This window comes from Labrus bergylta, chromosome 10 (genome assembly GCF_963930695.1).
Source record: "Labrus bergylta chromosome 10, fLabBer1.1, whole genome shotgun sequence".
NCBI lineage: Eukaryota > Metazoa > Chordata > Actinopteri > Labriformes > Labridae > Labrus > Labrus bergylta.
Window position 1 is genome coordinate 806,084 of NC_089204.1, and position 22,620 is coordinate 828,703.

The following is a 22,620-nucleotide window of genomic DNA, read 5'->3' on the forward strand; positions in this document are numbered from 1 at the left end:
ATATATTATACATATATGATATCTATTAGAAACCATTTTTTTCCTTTATTGTAATTTTCAGCAACATTTCAGATCTATTTTCTGTTTTTTGCCAACCACTGGTGAAAATGATATTCCATATTATCTCCAGATTCTGTTATATAGAGGTAAGCCCTTAAAAGCTTTAGTAGTTTTTTCTAGAGATTGAGATTTCTGCTGGAAATGTTAACTTCATGTTAATCTTAGCCTTTTAAAAGTTTGTTTGCAGGGTCAGCTGTGGTGAGTTTGGCTACCAGATGGTAGACCTTTCGTGTTTCACATGTCACATAATTGAAACCACGACCAGATAACTCAGCCAAAGATAATTGGAATTTCATTAAGGTCTGTGTGTGTGTGGGTGTGTGTGTGTGTGTGTGGAAGGGCGGGGGGGGGGGGGTGGGTGTGTGTGGGTGTGTATGCGTGTGTGTGCGTGTGTGTGCGCGTGTGTGTGTGCGTGTGTGTAAGCGCGTGTGTGCGTGCGTGTGTGTGCGCGTGTGTGTATGTGTGTGTTATGAGTGGTGTGCGTGTATATGCCTGAGTGTGTGGGCTGAGAGTGGGTGTGGGTAGTGTGGGCGTGGGTCTGTCTGGGTGTGTTCTTGTCTTAGAAATACTGAGGATATGTAGTGTGTGTTTGTGGTTTGGGGGGGGGGGGGGCTCCACCTGCTGCCACCTGTTCAGCTGTCCTATCTTATAAAAGCTACTTCTTCTCAGTCTACTGTATCACTGACATCTTGGACTTCTTACACTCTCCACTGTTGGGAGTATCTGTACCAAGGACACACAGCTTGGAGCCCACAGGAAGTTCAAGAGGCTGAGGAGCCCTAAAACCACAACTGGAAACTCTTATACATTTATTGGAAGCCAACTGAGTTTTTTCTGATCAGAGGACTTATACTGGTTTGATTCTTCAACCCAAAATCATGAAGTCTCGTCGACCAAGCTGCACTGACTCTGGATCAGAATCTTCAGACCCAGACTCCAAGAGTCCAGAGAAATATGAGACTACCACAAGGCGACGGATGGCTGCCAATGCCAGGGAGAGAAAGAGGATGGAGGGTTTGAACACAGCCTTTGATTGCTTACGCAAAGTGGTCCCCCAGTGGGGCCAGGACAAAAAACTCTCTAAGTACGAAACTCTGCAGATGGCCCTCAGCTACATCATGGCCCTCAACCGGATCCTGACAGACCCAAAGAGGCATAATGCTCCTTACAGGCAGTGGCTGGACCTGCAGTTTGACTGTGATCAGCCTGAAAACTACCCCTGTCTCATGAGGTATGACTCTCCAGCTGGACAGGAATGTATCCACTCTTCGATCTTATATCAGTTCAAGAGCCATATGGTCCACACATAAACAGCTTCCATTTGATGGATAATCAGTCATTTTGTGAATAGAGAGTAAATACAGTATTGCTTTATTTCCTTTTTGTGTTGTCTGCCATTTTTGTGTGATGTTCATACAGGGTTAGCAATATAAAGCATTGTTTTGTTCAATGTATAACAATAAATGAAATATAGTGTCATTATAGACCACTAGATTGTATCAAAACCATAGGCAATTGATGTCTTTTATCAGTCATTGGATTACCCCAAATGACCTAAGAAATAGGCAGTCAGTATCTTTTTTTATCAGATGTTTGATGATGTGAAATGTTCAGTTCATTTTGAGAAATTTTTTGTGGTCTAAGTTGCATTGTATAATGAATTAAACTTGTTTTGCCGAGTTTAAGTACACATTTGTAGAGTTGAAATACCTCTATTGTGATTAATTTTAGTTCTGCATCATAAATAAAAGCTATTTTATACAAAAAAAAGTCTTTCAATTCCTCATTAGACAAATTGTTCAGTTAATTATGATGGTAAAATATGAAAATATATGAAAATTGAAACTATGAAATGTCTTTCAAATTAGATCTACCGTATAGCTTATTATTTTATGCAAAATAAGTTGGTTATAAACTTTATGGCTTATCCAGCCCAGTATAACATCTAACAACAAGAGTAAATTTAAGTAAAACTTCAATTGAAAAAGTAACATTTAAGCCCTAATTTTTATTTCAACTAGGGAAAAAATTATATATAGCACATTCCCCATATTGGATTTGTCAAGTTTTCAAGAGCATCAATTGGCAGGTCATGACATAAAGCATTACCCTGCTATGCACCCCTCACAATAAATCATCCTTTTCTTCTAAACTCCTGTGCGCCAAGATAAGGCACTTTTATGTTAATGAAGGAAAATAATCTAGGCATTTGAAATAAAACAAATTTATGGAGAACCATGACAAAATAACTGAACTACTACAATCTCAGTACCCTTTGCACTAAAACATTCAATACTTCAACATCAGCAGAGATAAAGCAGGAGGCCACATGATTGACACTTATCAATTGTTGGAAACCAACTGTTACACATGCAAATAGTAAACCTTCATCACTGAAAGAGCTTGTTCCAAATGTGAAAACGTTTGAATGGTGACACAAGGCATCACAAATTAAAGGAGGCTGTTTGCAAGATCCTGCCACGGCTTCAGAAAGCGAGCAAAATCAAACTCTATTGTGTGGTAATGGCTGCATGTAATCACTCTGTTTTGAGCCGCTGAAGCATGAAGACCCATAGCTGCACCAAAACTCTATCTGCATTAGGCACAGGACACATACAAAAATACATCATTTGTGTCCAGCTGCAAAAACACTATTCATATGTCATTTATGTTCTAACATGTTGTTTTTAAAACGATCTGTTTTAAATCTGCTCGCTACTATGTCACTATTTACGAATATAAAACAGACATAAAAGTAAAGATACATTTCAATGATTCATACAAAACTAGAGAAAAATTATATATAGCCAAATCTGTAAATTAATCTTCTTTTTAAAATATGAATATCGACCAAAATAATACTTAAATCGTACAATTGTGTTACAAGGTGCTCATTTGCTTTGCAGTACAGACAAGGTAGAAACACAAACACTGACATGGTACGTGATGAAAAATAAAACAGACTAAACATAAGACTAAACTAGGAAACAGGAAACAGGGAACAGGGAAACGAGTAACACTAGGGAAGAAAAAAAAACGTAAACAAGAAAATCTAAACTCTGAAAAAGAAAACCAAACGAGACCAAATCATGACAGACACAGACGTTCTATCTTACAGTTGGCATGTCAAAACCAATAGATGGCAATGTCAACAGTGTGTTATAGTAATGAGGCAGAGGCCATTTAGGGTACTGCAATTATACTCTTCATTAATCCAGTTACAAGCAGCAATAGAGAATCATTGAAAAAAGAAAATGGCTCCATGATATGATTTGCTCAATAGGAGCAAATTAAATCAAATAAGCCAACAATGTTCACCATGTGGACATCTTCTAACTGCAGAACTATTTAGCCAACAAGGTTGAATACAATTCAGGCACATTACTTTAGGTGGGTTTGTAGAATTGTAGTCCCCAACTAAATTCAATTCAATTCAATTTATTTTGTATAGCGTCAACTCATAACAAGTGTTATCTCAAGACACTTTACAAAAAACAGGTAAAATACCTTACTCTTTGTCTGTTAACATTACAAAAGAGCAGGTAAAAAGACCTTACTCATTGTTATGTTACAAAAAGCAGGTAAAAGACCTTACTTATTGCTATATTACAAAGACCCGGCCTATCCATCATGAGCACTTTAGCAAAGCAGCAAAACTAAAGTATAACGTTACTTCAAATTTTGCAGGTATTTAATAAATTTCAGCTCTTTACTCTCAGGTTGGTGTGGGGTTGTACACTTGTTTAGTATGTTTTTGGTGTAGAGTGATTAACTTACATTTTAGTAAATTAATTGTCTATTTAAATGCAACAATGAAAATCCTTACTAACTAGAAACACAATCAACTCTCAAACAACCCTATCACCATTTTGATACAGGCAAAACATTCGATAACACTTTTGGATGCTTATTGGTTTGAAAGCGCTTCATAATTAAGTGAAATGTAAACAGATCAAAAGTATGTCAATACTATTACATCTATCACTTTATACATTTGAATGTGCTATAATTGGGTGTCATTCTAAAAACAACAAAGGCTTCACCAAAGGACCAGAAACTCCGCCCTCAGCAAAGCTGATGTCATCAACTCTTTATAATCAACTCTCCAGCACTGCCTTCACTGATCTGCCTTACTTTCCTCTCTGATCTTAAACCAGCTGTTTATACAGAAAAACTTAGGCATCCAACAGCATGAAGTGCCTGAACAACCGAGCTGAGAGCCACCTGACTGGACAAGTTGAGTGTGAGTTGGACAGTAAGGGCATGGGGGCATGGGTAAACCAGGGCTTCTGCAGCACCACTCCACCCCTGCCCCAAGCTCTAGACACAATCTACAACCCTCAGCCCCTTTTCCAGAACTCTATGGACAGCATGTACCGACTGGACAACCCCAGCCCATTCCCAGAAGGGTCCCCATCTACGGACAAAAGCCTGGCGAAGAAACAAAAAGGCTGCTGCTTTTTTGTCAAAGGTAGGCAGCCAGCAGAATTTCTTTAAGTCATTTGAATAATTTGTTTAATGACTGTAAAAAAATAAACCTCTCTAATTTCCTGACAAAAACAAAGATCTTACTGAAGTCTTTTTGTTTAATCACTGGTTCAGTTTGGGTTTTTTCTGTGATGATGATGGCTAATCAAATATCGACTTAAATAGAATGTTGTCAAGTATATTTCATCCCATAGTCAATGTTATGTCTGAAAATTAATTAAAAGCAGTCTGAACTTTACAAGTAATTCAGTATTTAAATGACCAAATGATATCTTTTTTTTTTTTTTAAATGATTTAGGCTTGTGGGGCACAACATTGACTGAAAACACTTCAAACAACAGGGAACTGTTTGTTCGAACCACACTACGGGAGTTACTGCTCTATCTCTTGTTTCTGGTGGATATATGTCTCTGTAAGTATTTTTCATATGAGGTACTGTAGGTATATAATATACCTTTATAATGTGTATTTCTGGTACTTATGGTTGTCTTAAAATCGATCAACATCACTAACCGGGGGGTTAAGAGAATTTAAATGTGGTTTTGGGTTTGATTCATTACAGAGTATTTACAATAAAGGCAATAATGACGTATTTTTGTGTTTCTTTCTGTCTTTATAGTTTTTGTATTTGACTATATATCAATCATGTTTTGTTTCAGTTATGCAGATTATTTGTCAAAGAGCTCACCATTTTGCTCTATGTTTATGTATAGGGCACTTTGGACTGTTGATTTACCGTGCAATCCCCCCTTTCTTTAAAGCTTGCTACAATTGCCCTTTATTCCTGTGCCTGAAAGCCATTGTCCAATTGAGCAGTAAGAGAGAAAGGGACATGACCACTGCTCTCTTGCCTTTTTGAGATAAGAGCATTTGGTCTCCAACCATTGTCTCTTTGTCTGGTTTAGATTTACTTTGTTTGATGAGGCTATTTGCGCTAGGGTAGTGTTCTTGCTCAACAAACAAATCGTGTCCTCTAATCTGAATCTATTTGACTGCAGTGACATAAAATCAGCCAAACAATTCCTCACTGAGGCTTTATTTATATGGCATCTATATTTCAACCCATATTCTTATCTAGACTGTTGAATGGAACATTTGGAGCTGAGCCAGATAGTGATCAATTAACAATGTAATTACGTTGTATTTCAGTGACATACGGTATGACCAGCTCTAGCACGTACTACTACACTAAAGTCATGACTGACCTGTTTGTGAATACAGCCAGTGAAAGTGGAGTTAGGTTTCAGTCCATTAGCACAATGGCCGACTTCTGGACCGTGAGTATTCCTCCACTTCATTTTTTTCCATGTACACCAAAGGGAGAAATAACTGTAAACTAGAATTGTTTTTTCTTTTTTTCTTTAAGCAAATTAAACTGCATCCTCCCTCTTTTTTTATAAACAGTATACCCATGGCCCCTTACTTGATGGCCTCTACTGGAATAAATGGTACAACAACCAGTCCATGGAGAGTGGAGACAAGTCCTTTATCTACTATGAGAATATGCTGCTGGGAGTCCCCAGACTGAGACAGGTCAAGATTATGAACAACTCCTGCAAGGTCCACAGCAGCTTCCAGGACGAGATAATAGGGTGTTTTGATGTATACAATGAAAAGAAGGAGGATGACCTTAGATTTGGTCTCTTCAATGGCACTGCGTAAGCCTGCAATTTTTTCTTACAAGGTTGATTTCAATATGTTTGAACAGAGAAAAACTGCAAAAATATATTTGCTCCTCTGCAGCTGGACCTATCATACGGAAAAAGAAATAAAAGGTTCCTCTCACTGGGGATTGCTGACCACATACAGTGGCGCAGGATACTATCAAGACCTGGGTCGGACAAAAGAGGAGAGCACAATCGTTCTGAGGGAACTGGAAGACAACCTGTGGCTTGACAGAGGAACCAGGGCAGTCTTTGTCGACTTTTCAACTTACAATGCAAACATCAACATGTTCTGTGTCATCAGGTAAAAGGAAACAATGACTTCACCCATTGGTTCGGTGTCATCTAATAGTTGTCCCATCTAATAGTTGAACAACATTTTATCTGCTTCTTTCAGGTTGTTGATTGAGTTCCCAGCAACTGGTGGAGCAATCACTTCCTACCAGATAAGAACAGTAAAACTGATTCGGTACATCACCAACTGGGATTACTTTATCCTTGGCTGCGAGATAGTCTTCTGTTTATTCATTCTCTACTATGTTGTTGAGGAGGTTCTTGAGCTACAAATACACAAGTTCTTTTATTTCAAAAGCATTTGGAACGTTCTAGATATTGTTGTCATCATGGTAAGAAAACATTGTTTTTATTTGATTGAAATATGTCCTTTCTCTGTCCTTGGTATTAAATAAGTAAAATAATTCCCCTTTCCAGCTTGCCATCGTTGCCATTGTATTCAATATATTCCGAACCATCAAAGTGGACACATTGCTTGACAAACTGCTGGAGCAGCCTGATACCTATGCTGATTTTGAATTTCTTGCCTTCTGGCAGACACAGTACAACAACATGAATGCAGTAAACTTGTTCTTTGCATGGATCAAGGTAAAGTACGGACATGCTTTAATCAAACACACCAATTTTTCTTTCATCGTCCCCAAAATTATGCACTTTCCTCTTTAGGTTTTCAAATACATCAGTTTTAACAAGACCATGACTCAGCTGTCCTCCACACTGGGTCGATGTGCCAAAGATATCTTGGGCTTTGCCATCATGTTCTTCATTGTATTCTTCGCCTATGCGCAACTTGGATATCTACTCTTTGGGACAGAGGTTGATTCTTTCAGCACCTTCATCAAGTGCATGTAAGAGGTGTCAAAAACAGTGGCTTAAAGGCTTTATATGCGATTTTTTGATCCAGCAGATGTCGCCCTTGAGCACCAGCATGAAACCAAAACAACTCGCAGTGCATTGTTGTGTTAGCATGCTAATGCTAGCGATCTTTATTATGCTTGTATCTTCACACTGCGTGTAAATTTACCTGAAATGAGCATGATCGAGAAACACAGTTAAGCAGTGAGTACAGTATGTTATTGTTCTTTTCTCTAGTCCCTCAATTAAACAACTTTTATACATGGGGGATGAGCCGGCAAGCTGTCCGGGCGATGTAAACAAACTGAAGATAGGACTCTGAAAACTCTGAAAGCATCACAGACAGTGGGACTCGGGTGTTACACCCATTGTAGACAGTCATGACTCAGTTATTTTCAGAGGATATACTTGATTTATATTACATTTAAGTGTGAAAAATCACAAATAAAGCCTTTAAGGAGTACATACCTAGAAAGGATGATTGAGCTGAAATTAATTCATACTTTTTTTTGTGCAGCTTTACACAGTTCAGGATAATTCTTGGAGACTTTGATTATGATGCTATCGACCGTGCTAACAGAGTCCTTGGACCAATCTACTTTGTCACCTATGTATTTTTTGTTTTCTTTGTTCTACTGGTAAGTCATTCCTCTAAACAAGATGATATATTTAAAAAGATGAGTGTGGTCATTACTTACTTATTACGTTAATAAGTAAGTGTTCAAGCAGCTTTGCAGACAGTTCCTTTTCCACTGTGGCTCAGTTGGTAGAAATGTTCGTCTCTCAATTCCCAGCTCCTGCTGCAACATGTCCCATGTGTCCTTGGGCAAGATACTTAACCCCAAATTACTCACAATGTTTGGTGACATATTGATTAGTGATTAGTTACTTCCGATGGTCACTTTACACCTTCTTTACATATCAACCTCTGCCATCAGTGTGTGAATGGGTATGAATGGGTGGGTGTGACATGTGATGTAAAAGCACTTAGCAGTCAGAAGACTAGAAAAGCGCTATACAAGTCCATTTACCATTATTTTTAAATGTATTATTATGGGTCAGTACTCAGCTATTGATTTATTAATTTATGAATCAATGATTTATAAATCAATAGCTGAGGCTCAGTGATAGAGTTGGTCGCCAGACCCCTAGTATTTTATCTGCAGAATATCCGAGTGAGCTGATGTCTCCGCATATACTCCGGAGATTTCAATTCGAGCCAATGGAAAGAGAATGACGTTTATAAACAGTGACCGGCTAAAGTGTCTGCACACGACCACTACGATCTCCGTGCACGTAATTAAACAGCTGCATTATGTTTTCTGTTCGTCAGTATGTTGTTCTCCTCTCTTTTGTGGATGTTGTCATTCCATTGGATTACACATAGCATTGATATAAAGGCAAATATTCTCATTATACCGTTGTGTAGCGGACTCTGTTGCTTCGGCCGCTACTTCCACGTTTATTTACGTCACGTCTTACGTCGGGAAAACACCCCCCCAGGCCCCCGCTGTGAGGAGCATATGTGAACGACTAGGTCGGGAGAATCTCAGAAGAAGTCCTCCTGTAAATATCTAGATATTATCCAGAGTGCATATGTGAAAACGGCTTATGTTTCAAATTAGCTCCTGGATTCACATGTTGAAGCGTCCCTGAACCCTAAATTGCTCCTGCTGCTACACCAGTGTGGGGTGAATGAATTAGTGCAGTTGGGCTCTTTATGTAGCAGCATCTGCCATCAGTGTGTGAATGTGCTATGAAAGGGTGAATGTGACATGTTGGGTCAAAGCACTCTCAGTAGTCAGAAAAATAGAGAAGTGTTATAAAATCCCATAAGTGTAAAGTCCCACCGAACCCCAAAACTGCTCTGGAGCGCTCGCTGTGGGCAGTCCCCTCAATCTGCTGAAAACATTTTTCAGCAGATACGTGTGTCAATAACTGTAACCTTTGGTGAAGCCTGCCACTCTCTGTTTAGATAAATGCCCAAGTAATTCCTGTAGGTAATCTAGAGTTCCTAAAGAAGTCTGTCTTTCTATATATTTCAGAATAAGTCTTCATTCAAGTTTGTCTTTGAATTAATTTCCCCATTTTTTTCTTTGTTTTTATTTGAAATGCTTTGTTTCTATATTTCAGAACATGTTCCTGGCCATTATAAATGACACTTATTCTGAGGTTAAGGAGGAGCTTTCATCCCAAAAAGATGAGCTACAAATTACTGACATCATCAAGCAGGTAAAAGCATTGATTAATGTAATACATTAATTATGTGATTAATGTAATTATAAAAGATAACATTATGAACGCTTAACAGTTCAAATGGGTATAAATAATTTTCTCTTGTAATTCAGCGTTACATGAAGACATTTTCAAAGTTGAAAATTAAAAAGGAGAAAATATCAGATGTTCAGAAAGCACTACAATCTGGATCTGGAGAAATTGAATTTGAGGACTTTAGAGAGACTCTTAAAGAGTAAGTAAAATATATCAAATAGCAAAGAATATAATAACAGAATCTTAACCATTCAGATAATTTTGCAGGATGGGACATGCTGATCATGAAATTTCAGCAGCCTTCTCGCGGTTTGACCATGATAGCAACCAAATTCTGGATGAGGTTGAACAGGAGAGAATGAAAATCGAGCTGGAGGAAAAGAGGGTTTGTGTCAAAGTCTACATCATAATACTGTAGAAATTCAACTTGTTTTCATGTCATTCTTGTAACATTTTTTTTACTTATTTTTATTCTGAAGATAAATGCTGACAAAGTTATGATGTTTTTTCAAATTTGTTTTCAGGATGCTCTTTGCGCTGAACTCAATAATCTTGGAATTAATTACAGGGAAGAATTACTTGACAAGCCTTCTGTTACAGCCAATGAGCAGAAAACCCCATTGGTTCATAACTTTGTGAACAAGGAGACGTTTGTGGGGTTTGAAAAATATATATTTATGAAATGTCTTGAAAATGTTCAAAACAAAAGAAAGAAATGTTATTATAATAAATGCTAACGCTGAATAACTCTTCTTTCACCATGGTAGACTGGTCCAACAGGTTCTCCACCTTGAGAGCACCATGGCAGGGATCACATCCAGAGTGGAGTTGATTATGGAGAAACTGGGATTACAGGAGAAAGCTGATGGAAACGGAACAGCAGGGGAACTTCTTGTTACTAATAATGTGTGCAAAGTCTTGTTGTGAGTATCAAGTGCTTTATTCATTTAAGGCTAGAAAGCTGCTTCATACAAATATTAAGCATTATAGGCTCATTGAGTACACTAAGAAGTGATGCCATGTAAAAACTGGGTTGTTGAAATGGCTGTTGTACAATATGAAGAAAACGTTTATCTTGCACAGAAGATTTCAGCAAATCAAAATAGAAATGTTCTTGGATAAATTCCTTTGAATTCCAAATGTTAATTGTTATTTTTGATCTACCCTATCCAGGGGGAGGAAGTTACCTTAGATCGAAACGTCCTTATCTGTTTGGATAGTCACATCAAGGAGAGTTTGCAGCAACACCATATACAACTGTCATATGTGACTAACCTGAGACATGGAAACAGGAGGATGAACAAGTCACAAAGCAACAATATTTAATGTTTCAGAAATGTTTTCAGTTAGATAAACAATTGACTACTGGCAGATATTCAACCCTGTCCATCTTGAGTAACAGCTCATCATTTCAAGACACTTTGCAAACTGTATCAAGTCTTAGCTTAGAAAAACTGTACGTAAACTTGTTATAGTATTCTCTCAGATACATACAATAAACACTTTGTGTTGTGTAATATAAATGTAACTTTAGATTAGAAAAAAGTTGTGCAATATGAGAGAAATTCACTATAAGAGACTATAAGGAAATATATATAGTACCTAATACCTGAATGTTTGCGAAGGTGGTTGATGTTTAGAAGTGATTAGAAGCAAGTGAGCTGAAAGCTCCCAGCTCATTTGCACATTAAGGGCATAAATCGTTTGCATAATTGGTGATTTGATGCTTTCATAATAATTTGACAACAATAACTTTGTCCATCTCTTCAGCTGCCTAAACTGCATGCTGTTACATAGCAATGTATGACAGTGTCCAGAAGTTTTTATTCAAAACTGAACTCAAAAACAAACAAAACAAAACCGGAGGTATTACTGCAATGTTTTATTTATTGGGTCATTTTAATTCAAAGTTTATACTTGCAAATCAATTAAAACAAGGTTAATTTTGAGCAAACCTATAGAAATACATTCATGTTTAAATTGAAAATTGCATATTGTATCAACAACCTCATTTTAATAACTGTAAAAAGCATTACTAGGTCTGTTAGAATTTTACAGTATGTATGCTTATGTATAATGAACAACTTGTGTCCAAGTATTGTATCAGTGTCCAATAAATGCACGCACCACCTAGATTTAAATGTTGTTTTAATTGTGTAACTTACTGCGATCTTCCCCTTACACAGGAAATTCATTCCTTCCGGTTATATTATATCACTCTTGTTGGTCAACATGCACATTATGTTATGCAACATAAAGAACATGTTGGTTCAAGCTTTCTGCTTATTCCCGAAAATGGCACAAACACTTAAAAACAGGCAGAAACTCAGAGTGGGAAAAAAAGAAGAAAAAAGTGTGATGGATAATTATAAAATCCCCCAACTGAAGACATAATATTTCAGAACATTCTCCCAATTATAAGTAATGTTTCTATTCATGCTCTGAGCCGACATGATTTGTTACATAACACCACCTTTTTTTTTTTTTTTTTTTGTAATAAATCAAGATTAATGGCTAGTACAGCAGGAAAAAGGAGTGACTTTAAAGGAGGTACAATACATTGTACAGAATGGCACATTATCAAATAAAATGTAAATGGGGAAAATATTACTTTTACTTTCCAAGTATTTTTTCAACAGCTTACCTTGAATATATAAAACTATTCAGAAAATACTCAAGAGAATTAAAGGGCAGAAAAGGTGCCCATCAATTTGTAGTATGCCTAAAACCTTTGAAAACTTCTCTTTACACAAAACGGAAAAAGGGCACAGCATTATGTTTTACTTACACTGAGTGTAAGGTCTATAGAAAAATAATTTCAAAGACATTAGTTGGTGGATGGCCTGCCCCCCTTTTCTGCCTCTTAAAAGGACGTTTTTTTCTTGCCACTGTAAGTTTTGCTAAATGTTGCTAAGTGCTATGGTCATGATGGACTAACCATGGGTCTTTGGAATATAGCAATAAGTAAGATGTTTTACCTGCTTTTTGTAACATAAGAATGAGTAAGGTCTTTTTCCTGCTCTTTTGTAACATAACAATGAGTAAGGTCTTTTACCTGCTTTTTGTAACATAGCAATAAGTAAGGTCTTTTACCTGCTTTTTGTAACATAGCAATAAGTAAGGTCTTTTACCTGCTTTTTGTAACATAGCAATAAGTAAGGTCTTTTACCTGCTTTTTGTAACATAGCAATAAGTAAGGTATTTTACCTGCTTTTTGTAACATAACAATAAGTAAGGTCTTTTACCTGCTTTTTGTAAAGTGTCTCAAGATAACACTTGTTATGAATTGTCGCTATACGATTAAAGATTGATGGAAAAGAAACAAAAAATAGTTAACCTGCACTGTCAATAATATATAATAGGTTATAAGTCCCACTCAATTGAAAAAATGGATATTTTCAACATAAAATGTCTTACCTCAACTATATTGACTTGTATCAATGCATATATTTAAAAGTTACATTGACATTCAACATAAGTAAGTTGTAAATAAGTTCAAAGTCAATCACTGTTTAACAAACAAGCTTTTATAAATAATAAATCTATAAATAAATCTATTCTACGCAAAACTTGGGTGTAGTTTAAAATCCATCACAACTCTGGAGAGAACATCCCGGTCACTAACTAGAATGTAGAACCAAATTCTCTCTCTCTCTTTTTTTGCTTTAAAGCGTGTAGATAATTGTTACTGTAGGCTACATAAAATGTACCAGAGACATATGCAGTCCTGTTTAAGTCTCATTTAAATCCATAGTTATTCATACAAATAGTTTCTACAGGTTAAACTACCATTTAGAGGCCTTTATTCTATATCAATTTAGGACTAGATTTTAAGATGAAGCTAAGCCAAGACCAACTTTTAGTAGGTTGGTTCATTCTTGTGGCTCACAGCAGTCTGTAACACATATTCACAGTGACTGTTAATACTTGATCTATACATCACTGTCACCACTGTATACTGATACTGTTAAAACCATGAAAAAAGGACTTATCAATGCATGTCACGTAAGCAGTGTACTGATTTCTCTGGTAAAATATGGCATTTTGTTTACTTAAAGATGTCAAAGAACACTGGAAACTCAAACCAGACATTGCTATAAATATAATGTTTAAATATCTCAAAGTCAAGGTTCTTTAAGGGATTTTAATCCAGCTTCATTTACAGCCGCTGGAGCAAGGTGGTTGCTTATTTTTAGTGTGCTTACAGCTCCTCTGAGTTAATTTACAAATACTATTTGAGACCAACTGTAATGTAAACATTACCTTAATTTTAGTCATTGTGATAAGGAGAAAGACATCAGGGGTTCCTCTCCGTTTAGATCGCTCTACAGTAAGTATGGTAAAGCTACAAATGTCAGTCTGGGTATGGTTTTCATGGACTAAGCATTAAAAATTTCTGCCATTTCCTTCAGCATCTACAAAGTTGGTTGCTTTGACTTTACTTCAGAGGCCCAAGTGAATGTTCAATGATTAACAATTCATTGTCATCCAAAACAGTTTAAAGTGAAGACATGTGAAAAAAGACTTGTTAAACTGGTTGTTGAGGAGAACATTAAGTAAAAAGGCTTTGTGAACATTCCTTTTGCCCTTCCTTAACCAAATCAGCTTTCAAGTTGAAAGAGAGTTGCGTGGTCTAAATTGTTTTTTTGGAAATTCCTTTGGCATTCCACTTAGGCAAGGACAGGCTTACTGCATTTGGTAGCCAGCCATGCTGAAGTTGGTCAGGTTTGTCATGACAGAACTGGCCGGGTCTTCAGTCTGGGCTGATTGTGATCCAAAGCCTCCCATCCAGGCTGATGACTCCGACTGCCTGTGAAGACCCCAAAACACCTTCTAAGCATGACTGTGGTCAATGTGTCAAAAAAAAATCTGATGAAAAAAAGTCTACTTTTCTAAGGAAAAGTTTAAGAAAATAACCATTGATCACAATTTAGAGGCATTTAATAATAATGTAGTTAGTCTTATAGCCCATTACAATGTATTTATATAGTATAATGTTTAGGAATTCACTGAGTACATACTATTGTATCAAACTCACTCTACTCCAAATCCTTGCTGGTTCCATGTCTGGCTGTACATACTGTAGGAGGGAACTTGCCACCCATTGGTCAGATATTGTCCAAACTGCTGCTGTGGATTTCCATAGGGATGGTTCCACTGTCCCCATTGACTGTACTCAACCTAAATGGAACAAAGAGGAGAAAGGTTACCATTGTCCTTACTTCCCACTTATCTCCAACAGGAAAACGTTTCAAAACCTTCAAAGAAAAATGTTTCAAAGGGAAATTTTAGTCTAATAGTCAAATTGTTTATAATAATATTTCTATAACAGTTTCATATATAGACAATAATTTATGATCAGCATAACCATCAAAATCACAAGTTTTATTGGAATGACCCAATGTCAACAGGGTTAAAGATGTCGACAACTTTCGTATGTGTGCCGTCTTTCTACAGTCCTCTTCAATTTAAATATAAAAATACTCAAGAACTTTTTAATAATCCGGTCCATTTTCTTACCTGCTGTGGAGTTTTTGCCATGTCTGGAGATTCTTTTCCCCAGAAGCACTTCACTATGTGACCTTCAATGGTTGTGCCATTGACTGAAACAATGGCATGTGCAGCACTGTCATGGGTGGAAAATCTTTAAAGGAAACAAAAGCAATTAAAGATATGAAGCCTGATCTCTATCAAGGAAAACATGAAATACACAGTATTAAAACTATGAGCTTAATGACCCTAATAAAGCAGTATGGTGAAGACAAACAGAACCGAAAAGACAATAAACACTAAATCAAGTTTTAACAGTCCTGTCACTAAATCATGCAAAGTGACATCTAAAGGCCCAATACTGCAATGGCACTACCTAATGAAGGAGTATCCTTTCTCTGGGAAAACTCTTATTTCCATTATTTGACCAAACAGTGAGAAGGTCTGTCGCATTAGGTGTTCTGAAAGAATCCAGAAGAAAACAAGTTAAAGTGGTAAAATCTTCAACTGTTTTAGAAAAGTGTATGGTAAATAATAAAACTATGATTGCAAAGATGACACATGCCTGATAGTCCTGACTGGATGCCTCCACAGTAAACAGTACAGTTCTGTGGACAAGACTGATTTACAATGTCATCAAACCTCAGCTGCTTTGGGCCATCTGTAAGAAAAAATCAAACATGTTGTAAGGGAATGTTACTAAACAAAAAAAATCAAAATTTTCTGGTGTCATTTGTGAATATAAAGTATGTGTCTTGTGCTTTTAGTGTCGGTGTTCCACCAAGGGGAGGGCTATTATATATTAAATCATACCGATGCCATGCACTTTGCAATGAAGCCTTTGAAATGTGACAGATAAAGCCCAGCCTACACTGTATGGCCCTATTTTGAGTTGCAGACTCATTTTGAAGTCGAAACGAATTTCGGCCTGATTGCCTGGCGCCTATCTTGCAGTGTACAATGAAACACAACAGATATCTACAGTGCAATCAGCTACACCCAACCGGTTGGATGAATTTCTGACATGTTTGATATTTTGGTCGTATGACTGCACACCATCTCACAATATGAACAGAGCCACGAGACGAATGCCCTACTCTGGGACATATTTTTTTCTCCTGATTTTACCTTCAAAAATTGACAGACAGCGTTTGAAATCACCATGGCAACATGCCCCTTTAATTTGTCTCCCCCTCCAGCCGACAGGGGATATTTTACCTGCTAGTTAGTATGTGTGGGGTGTCACTCATACTGGTTCGGGGGCCAGATTTGTTCAATTGAGACCTGCAGTGGGCCGGACTATTTTTCCAACATCACTATTACTCAGCACAAGGCTGCTGTATTATTTATTTATTTTAAATCAAAATAAGGTTCTGCATTAACAGCATTTTAAACCATAAAAATGTCAAATTACATTAAGCAGATGGTTTAAGTAAAAACAGGTCATGCATAAATTACTATGCTATCCTTACATCAAATGAAAAAGATCAACTTCAAATGTAAATTTGTTTTTGGCATTCACTTATGATAATTTTTTAAGACTGCAGGTTACAGCTTTCAAACACAAAACATGCAAACTGCATGTTGGCCCATGAAAATAATTAAAATGACCACAGTACAGAAGGAAAGAAGAGCATTTGTATTGAATTTAAATGTCTTAGCGATTACTCACATTTTTAATATTGCAGTTCAAGGTTATAGCAACTTTAACACAGGGGTTATTCTACCTGCCCTGGGGTCAAATTCATAACATAGAGTACAGTGAAGAGAGGGAGAGGGAGAGGAGAGAGAGAGAGAGAGAGAGAGAGAGAGAGAGAGAGAGAGAGAGAGAGAGAGAGAGAGAGAGAAACTTAGGGTTTGTGGCAGCAACTAAAAATAGAACTTATAGTGGAGAATGAACACTTACATCTCCACCTGCTGGTCGATACCTGACACTTATTGGTATTAGCAGTCTGTCCACATCAGAGATTGGTTTCTGAGCAGTTGCCTTTTCATGTCATTAAGATGTGTGTGCTTGTGTGTGTCACCCCACATCGTAGTTCAAACTTAATAAGGTTCATTACAAACTCAGCTAAACCAGCGAACCTCTTTATGATCCAACACCTTGAACATTACATTGTTTATCAGATTAGAATGAATTGTTCACTAATAATGAAATGTTTTACAGTCTGATGGGAGTTGGTGATAAAAGGCTACTGTATTTACAATTAATGTCACGCTGAAACGTTTTAGTGATCAGAAAACACTTTTTTTCCATTGGAGCAGCTTGTGTGCTCGGGGAAGCCAATAGTCCCTGCAGTTGTACATAATCCTTTTTTTATACAAGGATTCCACAACAGTGCCATAACAAAGCTACCGTGTTATGCTGCCTTTGTGCTTTTACACTTAAAAGGTCTATCACATCACTTGTGTTTGATTTTACATTGAGTTCTCGTTGTTGTAGGAGCAAATGAGACACAATGTACAGTTTAAACTAACAGTTTAAGATTTATCTTCACACCTGGTGGAATTCAATCCTGTTGGCTACACCATTTACACTACAGTACCTACGGCGCCAGCAAAAAGGCTTCTTTTCTGTGCAGTCCCTTCCCAAACAAAGGGTTAATCCAAACTTCTCTCTTAGATGTCAATGTTCACTCAGAATTAAGTCTCAAGCATAGTGGTGGCAATCAACAAAGGGGAATGTTTCTTTCCATGTTCCTGTGTGAAATGAATGATGCTCAGAGTTGCACCACCATATGGAAAGCTCTAATTAACCCAAATAAGTGAATTCCCCTTTGTGGTTGTATTGTGGTTGTGCAAAGCCTTTAAAACTCACCGTCATGGGCACTCTTAGGAGCTGGTGGTTTACGTGTTGCCCAGTTGGTCCTGATTTGGCGTCCTCCAAGCCACTGTCCCCCCATGTTAATGATAGCATTCTCTGCATCCTGTCAATCAAAATCAAAGACGGTCAATTCTGCTTAGTGAATTTGTAGATTTAATTATAAGTACTCCAAATATACATTGCATATTTTAATGTAAGCAACATTAAACCTGTTTTGTTATTTTACATTTGAAGTACTTTTAAGTTATAGTTTCATCTGTGATTAATCAGTCAGTAAACAGGAAACAGGAAATAGAAATAACCTTCAGTCTGTGGTCTTGCACTGGAGCCTTACCAGTTTGTTGTGGAAGGACACAAATCCATACCCCTTTGATTTTCCTGTGGTCAGGTCTTTCACAACACGAGAATCACTGAAAGGAAATGTGGAAGCAACATCACTGTACTTTTCAGTTGAAATACATCAAACTAAAGGAATCAATAAAAAGACACTATAAAGTGAATCCTGTGCTTGATTCTACATTATATTAGCTATGATGAACTTGTACTTAGTAAGGACTGGAAATGTAGCTTCAAATATATAAAAACTTTAAAACAAACAAACAAAGTACAAAAGCATGCAGCCTACAGTGTTGGTTTTCAATGATTTTAGAGTATAAAAGGATCCTTTTCACAAGAGCACCACTTTATGTTCAGTCTTCTGAACAGTAGGCTACTTATTCAAATGCACAGATGAACAGATTAAATGGATTACCGCACATGCTTAAAATCTGCAGTTTGTGCTCTGCCTACAAATATGAAGATATAGAATATATGAAAAGAGAAAAAGGGGAATTAAAAGGCATACATGGCCTGTTAACAGATTTCTTTTTCCCTGGTCAATTCTTTACCACCAATATGTAGTTCGGAGTTTGGGTAGCTGCAAATTTTGAGAAATTTACATTTTAAGAAATTTTGGAAGAGGATCATTACACTACAAACAACACTATGCAAATTAAAATGAGACAATTAAAAGATTGGCTCAGGGGATTACATTGAGTATTGGATTTTGTTCATCTAAGCTAGATCATATTAACACATCTACAAATACAAACATATAGAAAGAATGGAATAAATAGAGAAAAAAAACTACATCTGAGTCTCCAGAGTGCACAGTTCCTTGCTGTAAGCCTTCAAGCTCCTGTCCAATCCTATGAGCATTTCTGTAAAATAACCAAAGTGCTATTATTTCACTGAGACCAACAACTATAAGCTGTTCAGGTACATACACATAGGTGACACACACTTTACTTACCACACTTTTAAATAAAGGGCTAAAGAACATGAAATAATAACGGTCTTGATATTCTACTTATATTAGGCTAATCTGAGTTATTTTAACAACAAAGCCACAGATAGGATGGTAAGAGGTTCGATCCAGTCTGATATTTATATTCATGCTTTACATAAAGTTCTAATGGTCTATCATCAGTTGAGTTTAAAATCACACATGGTATCTACAACAAAGAATACATCAAAATGAAGCAAAAAAAAAAAAAAGCCTAAGATGCTGAACATTAACCATCCCTACTGACATGTTAAATCTTACACTGGTGCCTTTTTCTTAATCTTTCTCCCAGTATATATACTGGAAGAAAGTATATATTTATTTTAGTATATATTTATTGTAAAGGCAATCATTCCTAGAACTTACTCAGGTATCAGTATTTCTACATGATAATTTGTTCTCTCAATGAAAAATAATGCATATACATCCAAATTGCGAAAAAAAAGAAGTTCCGTACCATCCTTCAGTACAGTCACTCTCCCAATAGTATAGGTATCATTTGAAATTGCAAGCTTTAGATTTTTTTTCTCTTTTATTTGACGACCATCAGAATGGGACACATCAGGAAATAGAGTGGGGAGAAAGGGAGTTGACACTCAGTAAAGCTGAAAACTTAAAAGTTCATGGACTGCCCCCCAACTCTAAATCTAGGGTTAGATCAGACACAGCTTATTAGCTGCTCATTTTCTACAAATTGTAAAATTCATCAGCTTTTCAAATTAGATACATATCAATTTTGTAAGCATGTTCACATGGCCATAGATGTTACCATCTTAAAGAAGCTTAAAGAAGATGAGACAAGCTTAAAGAAGATGAGAGAAGATGAATTGTCACCCTTCACATTGTCCATAGTGAAATCACTATGCTATTATTGTAGCATCCCAAACATTGCACAGCATATGTAAAGGAGCTGTTCTTAAAGTGAAAACTTACGAGATTTTCCCAAAAGGTGCAAATGCAGCCGTGACATCATCAGTGGTAATCTCAGGGCTCAAATCACCCACAAAAACATGGAAGTGATCTAAAACAAAATAAAGGACAATGAACAAAATGAAGAAACCATTAAATGTGACATTAATTTCCCCAGATTATAAAATCAATAAATTAACACTTACTGGATGTGTCTTTCTTCTGACTACTTGGAGTGGTGGCCCAGTTTACTTTGACCCCCTGAAAGCAGAAAGTTCACAGAGAGAATTGAAAACGATGAATGAAAACACCAGAAACAGACATTTTCCGCAAACGAAATGCACAATTGGATGCACAAATCTGCCTTAAATTTCAGTCCTGAGAAACTGTTCTACCTTTCCTAAAATCTTCCTTCCATTCATGGCTGCAAGGGCTGCAGCAGCATCTCTGTGTTCAAAGAACTCCACAAAGCAATAGGGGTCATTGCTTGTATGCTGGAAGAGACAAAGGATGGTCTTTGCAAATAACCAGTCTGTAGATGCATTTTTTCAAAATGTGTACAGTCTTGGCTAATTTAAGTTACCTCTGTGATCATTTTGCAGCTTTTGCAGGGCCCTATCTGGGCGAAGAGTTGCAGTATCAATATTTCTGTTACATCCCTGGAGAGGTTTCCCACATATCTGTAATGAAAACATGTTTATTTGTAGACACAGTCACAGCCTAATCCAGGTAACGACTATGTGATACGGATAGTGAAACCTATTTGGAAAAACAGACAAACTAACAGATATTAACGTCCCCTTATTATTAGTGACCAAACGTCCAGTTAAACATTAACTTCAAATGTTCTGACTTCTCTACTAGCTGGCCCAACTCTGGTAACGGATAACGTTCACGTAGAGTAGGCTACTTGCATGTTTGAAATTCATGCATGAAATTCTGTTTTAACCATGTGTTTTCTAATCGGACATTGTTCAATCGTGTTCTAATGTCATTGAATATGTCTAAATGTTGTCGAGCAGTAACGTATTGTTATTTGTAGACAGTGGGTTGTGTTAGCCTAGCTAGTAGCCTGTGCTAACGATAACATTATCTGACGCTGCTGTGAGACACATAACTTATACTTACAAGGTTTTGGGGTGAGTTTCGTCATCCATGGTCGATAACACTGACAGCAATAAACGATGATAACAAGCTAGTTAACGGACAGCAGTGTACGTGGTGAACAACCGTGAACAACAGTTTCTACCACAGAAACTACCTGACACAGTCGCACAGGATACGTCACTCTGAAAAAGAGCACACAAACAAACCAGTACACAAATCATGCTGGTCGAGAGCCCTGAGATGGTAAAGGATAAAGATAAAGATAAAGGTTACAACAGCTCAAGAAAACAGGAAACAGGAATATAATTTTTAAAAATAACAAGAAGTTAAAAATCAAACATATGTACGTCAGTTAAATAAAGGCAGAAAAAATACAATAAATACAGTAATAGAATAATACCAGGTATGTACACTTCCACTTGTGGAAAGACTTATTATTAAAAGAAAAGCAAACAAAAAAATAGCCTCAGCCCCTCCAGTCCGGTTTCCGCCCCCGTCACAGTACAGAAACTGCTCTACTAAAAATCACCAACGATCTCCTCATTGCTTCTCACTCCGGCTTACTTTCCATCCTCATCCTTCTTGACCTGAGTGCAGCCTTTGACGCTATCTCACACCCCATCCTCCTCAGTAGACTCTCCTCCATTGGCATCACTCACACCCCCCTTACCTGGTTCCACTCTTATCTATCAGGCCGCACTCAGTTCATACAGCTCAAATCCTTCAAATTCGAGCCTTCCCCAGTCACTACAGGTGTGCCCCAGGGCTCTGTCCTGGGGCCCCTTCTCTTCATCACCATACTGTTACCATTCCATACTGTCTCCATCCTTGTCCACAGCCTCGTCACCTCCCGTATTGATTATTGTAATTCTCTCCTCTTCGGCCTTCCTCATAAGTCCCTCCATAAGCTCCAACTGGTTCAAAACACTGCTGCCCGTATTGTCACCAAAACCCCCTCATACCGTCACATCACCCCCATCCTACAGCAACTCCACTGGCTCCCAGTGAAGCAAAGAATCATCTTCAAACTCCTCCTGTACACCTTCAAGGCCATCCACAACCTCGCCCCTCCATATCTGTCTGACCTCCTTCACATCGCCACTTCAGCCCTACAATGTTATCATCTGAGAGATGTTTCAATATAGGTAGGGCTATTTAAAAAAAAAAACAGAACATGAGACAAACCATTAGCCTACATTGTTTTACACAAGGGTAAACATGGAATTCGTTTGCTTTAGACTTTTTGAAGTGCAAAGAAAATATTTGCAGTCCAGGGTTCATAAGAATCCATTGTTTCTTGTCCGTTATCACATATGTTTCAAAATCAAATATTG

At 37.2% G+C, this 22,620-nt stretch overlaps 3 protein-coding genes across 4 annotated transcripts; 2 read left to right on the top strand and 1 right to left on the bottom strand.

Annotated features, from left to right (window-relative positions):
• The first annotated feature begins 938 nt into the window (after positions 1-938).
• atoh7 (atonal bHLH transcription factor 7) lies at positions 939-1,370 on the top strand. The gene has a single exon (XM_020654461.1). It carries the CDS (start codon positions 939-941, stop codon positions 1,368-1,370), a length of 432 nt encoding a protein of 143 aa, XP_020510117.1.
• Positions 1,371-4,193: 2,823 nt separating this feature from the next.
• pkd2l1 (polycystic kidney disease 2-like 1) lies at positions 4,194-11,358 on the top strand. The gene is made up of 15 exons (XM_020654468.3): positions 4,194-4,531; positions 4,847-4,960; positions 5,698-5,825; positions 5,953-6,206; positions 6,292-6,516; positions 6,610-6,838; positions 6,924-7,094; positions 7,173-7,354; positions 7,879-7,999; positions 9,495-9,593; positions 9,710-9,831; positions 9,900-10,017; positions 10,157-10,290; positions 10,400-10,555; positions 10,806-11,358. The coding sequence occupies exons 1-15, from the start codon at positions 4,252-4,254 to the stop codon at positions 10,822-10,824; spliced, it is 2,352 nt and encodes a 783-aa protein (XP_020510124.1). The 5' UTR covers positions 4,194-4,251; the 3' UTR covers positions 10,825-11,358.
• A 141-nt stretch (positions 11,359-11,499) lies between these two features.
• tial1 (TIA1 cytotoxic granule-associated RNA binding protein-like 1) lies at positions 11,500-21,488 on the bottom strand. Of its 2 annotated transcripts, none has more exons than XM_020654453.3 (12): positions 21,308-21,488; positions 20,763-20,859; positions 20,575-20,673; positions 20,386-20,440; positions 20,204-20,291; positions 18,281-18,356; positions 17,941-18,049; positions 15,688-15,783; positions 15,499-15,583; positions 15,153-15,276; positions 14,654-14,813; positions 11,500-14,442 (listed from the first exon to the last, which is right to left on the bottom strand). In XM_020654453.3, exons 1-11 carry the CDS (start codon positions 21,334-21,336, stop codon positions 14,667-14,669), a joined length of 1,005 nt encoding a protein of 334 aa, XP_020510109.1. In that variant the 5' UTR covers positions 21,337-21,488; the 3' UTR covers positions 11,500-14,442; positions 14,654-14,666. The 2 variants fall into 2 exon arrangements, with proteins under 2 accessions (XP_020510109.1, XP_020510108.1); XM_020654452.3 differs by having other exon boundaries at positions 14,671-14,813; positions 21,308-21,482.
• Between the last annotated feature and the right edge of the window lie 1,132 nt (positions 21,489-22,620).

Excerpts from the sequence above, each read along its gene's own strand:
- atoh7 (XM_020654461.1), top strand. The coding sequence starts at position 939 with ATGAAGTCTCGTCGACCAAGCTGCACTGACTCTGGATCAGAATCTTCA.
- pkd2l1 (XM_020654468.3), top strand. The coding sequence starts at position 4,252 with ATGAAGTGCCTGAACAACCGAGCTGAGAGCCACCTGACTGGACAAGTT. Across the intron at positions 6,207-6,291 it reads GGTCTCTTCAATGGCACTGC|CTGGACCTATCATACGGAAA; the intron begins GTAAGCCTGCAA and ends GCTCCTCTGCAG. Across the intron at positions 10,291-10,399 it reads AACAAGGAGACGTTTGTGGG|ACTGGTCCAACAGGTTCTCC; the intron begins GTTTGAAAAATA and ends TCACCATGGTAG.
- tial1 (XM_020654452.3), bottom strand. The coding sequence starts at position 21,336 with ATGGATGACGAAACTCACCCCAAAACCTT. Across the intron at positions 20,860-21,307 it reads GAAACTCACCCCAAAACCTT|ATATGTGGGAAACCTCTCCA; the intron begins GTAAGTATAAGT and ends TTTTCATTACAG. Across the intron at positions 15,784-17,940 it reads TCCTAAGAGTGCCCATGACG|ATGGCCCAAAGCAGCTGAGG; the intron begins GTGAGTTTTAAA and ends TTTTTCTTACAG.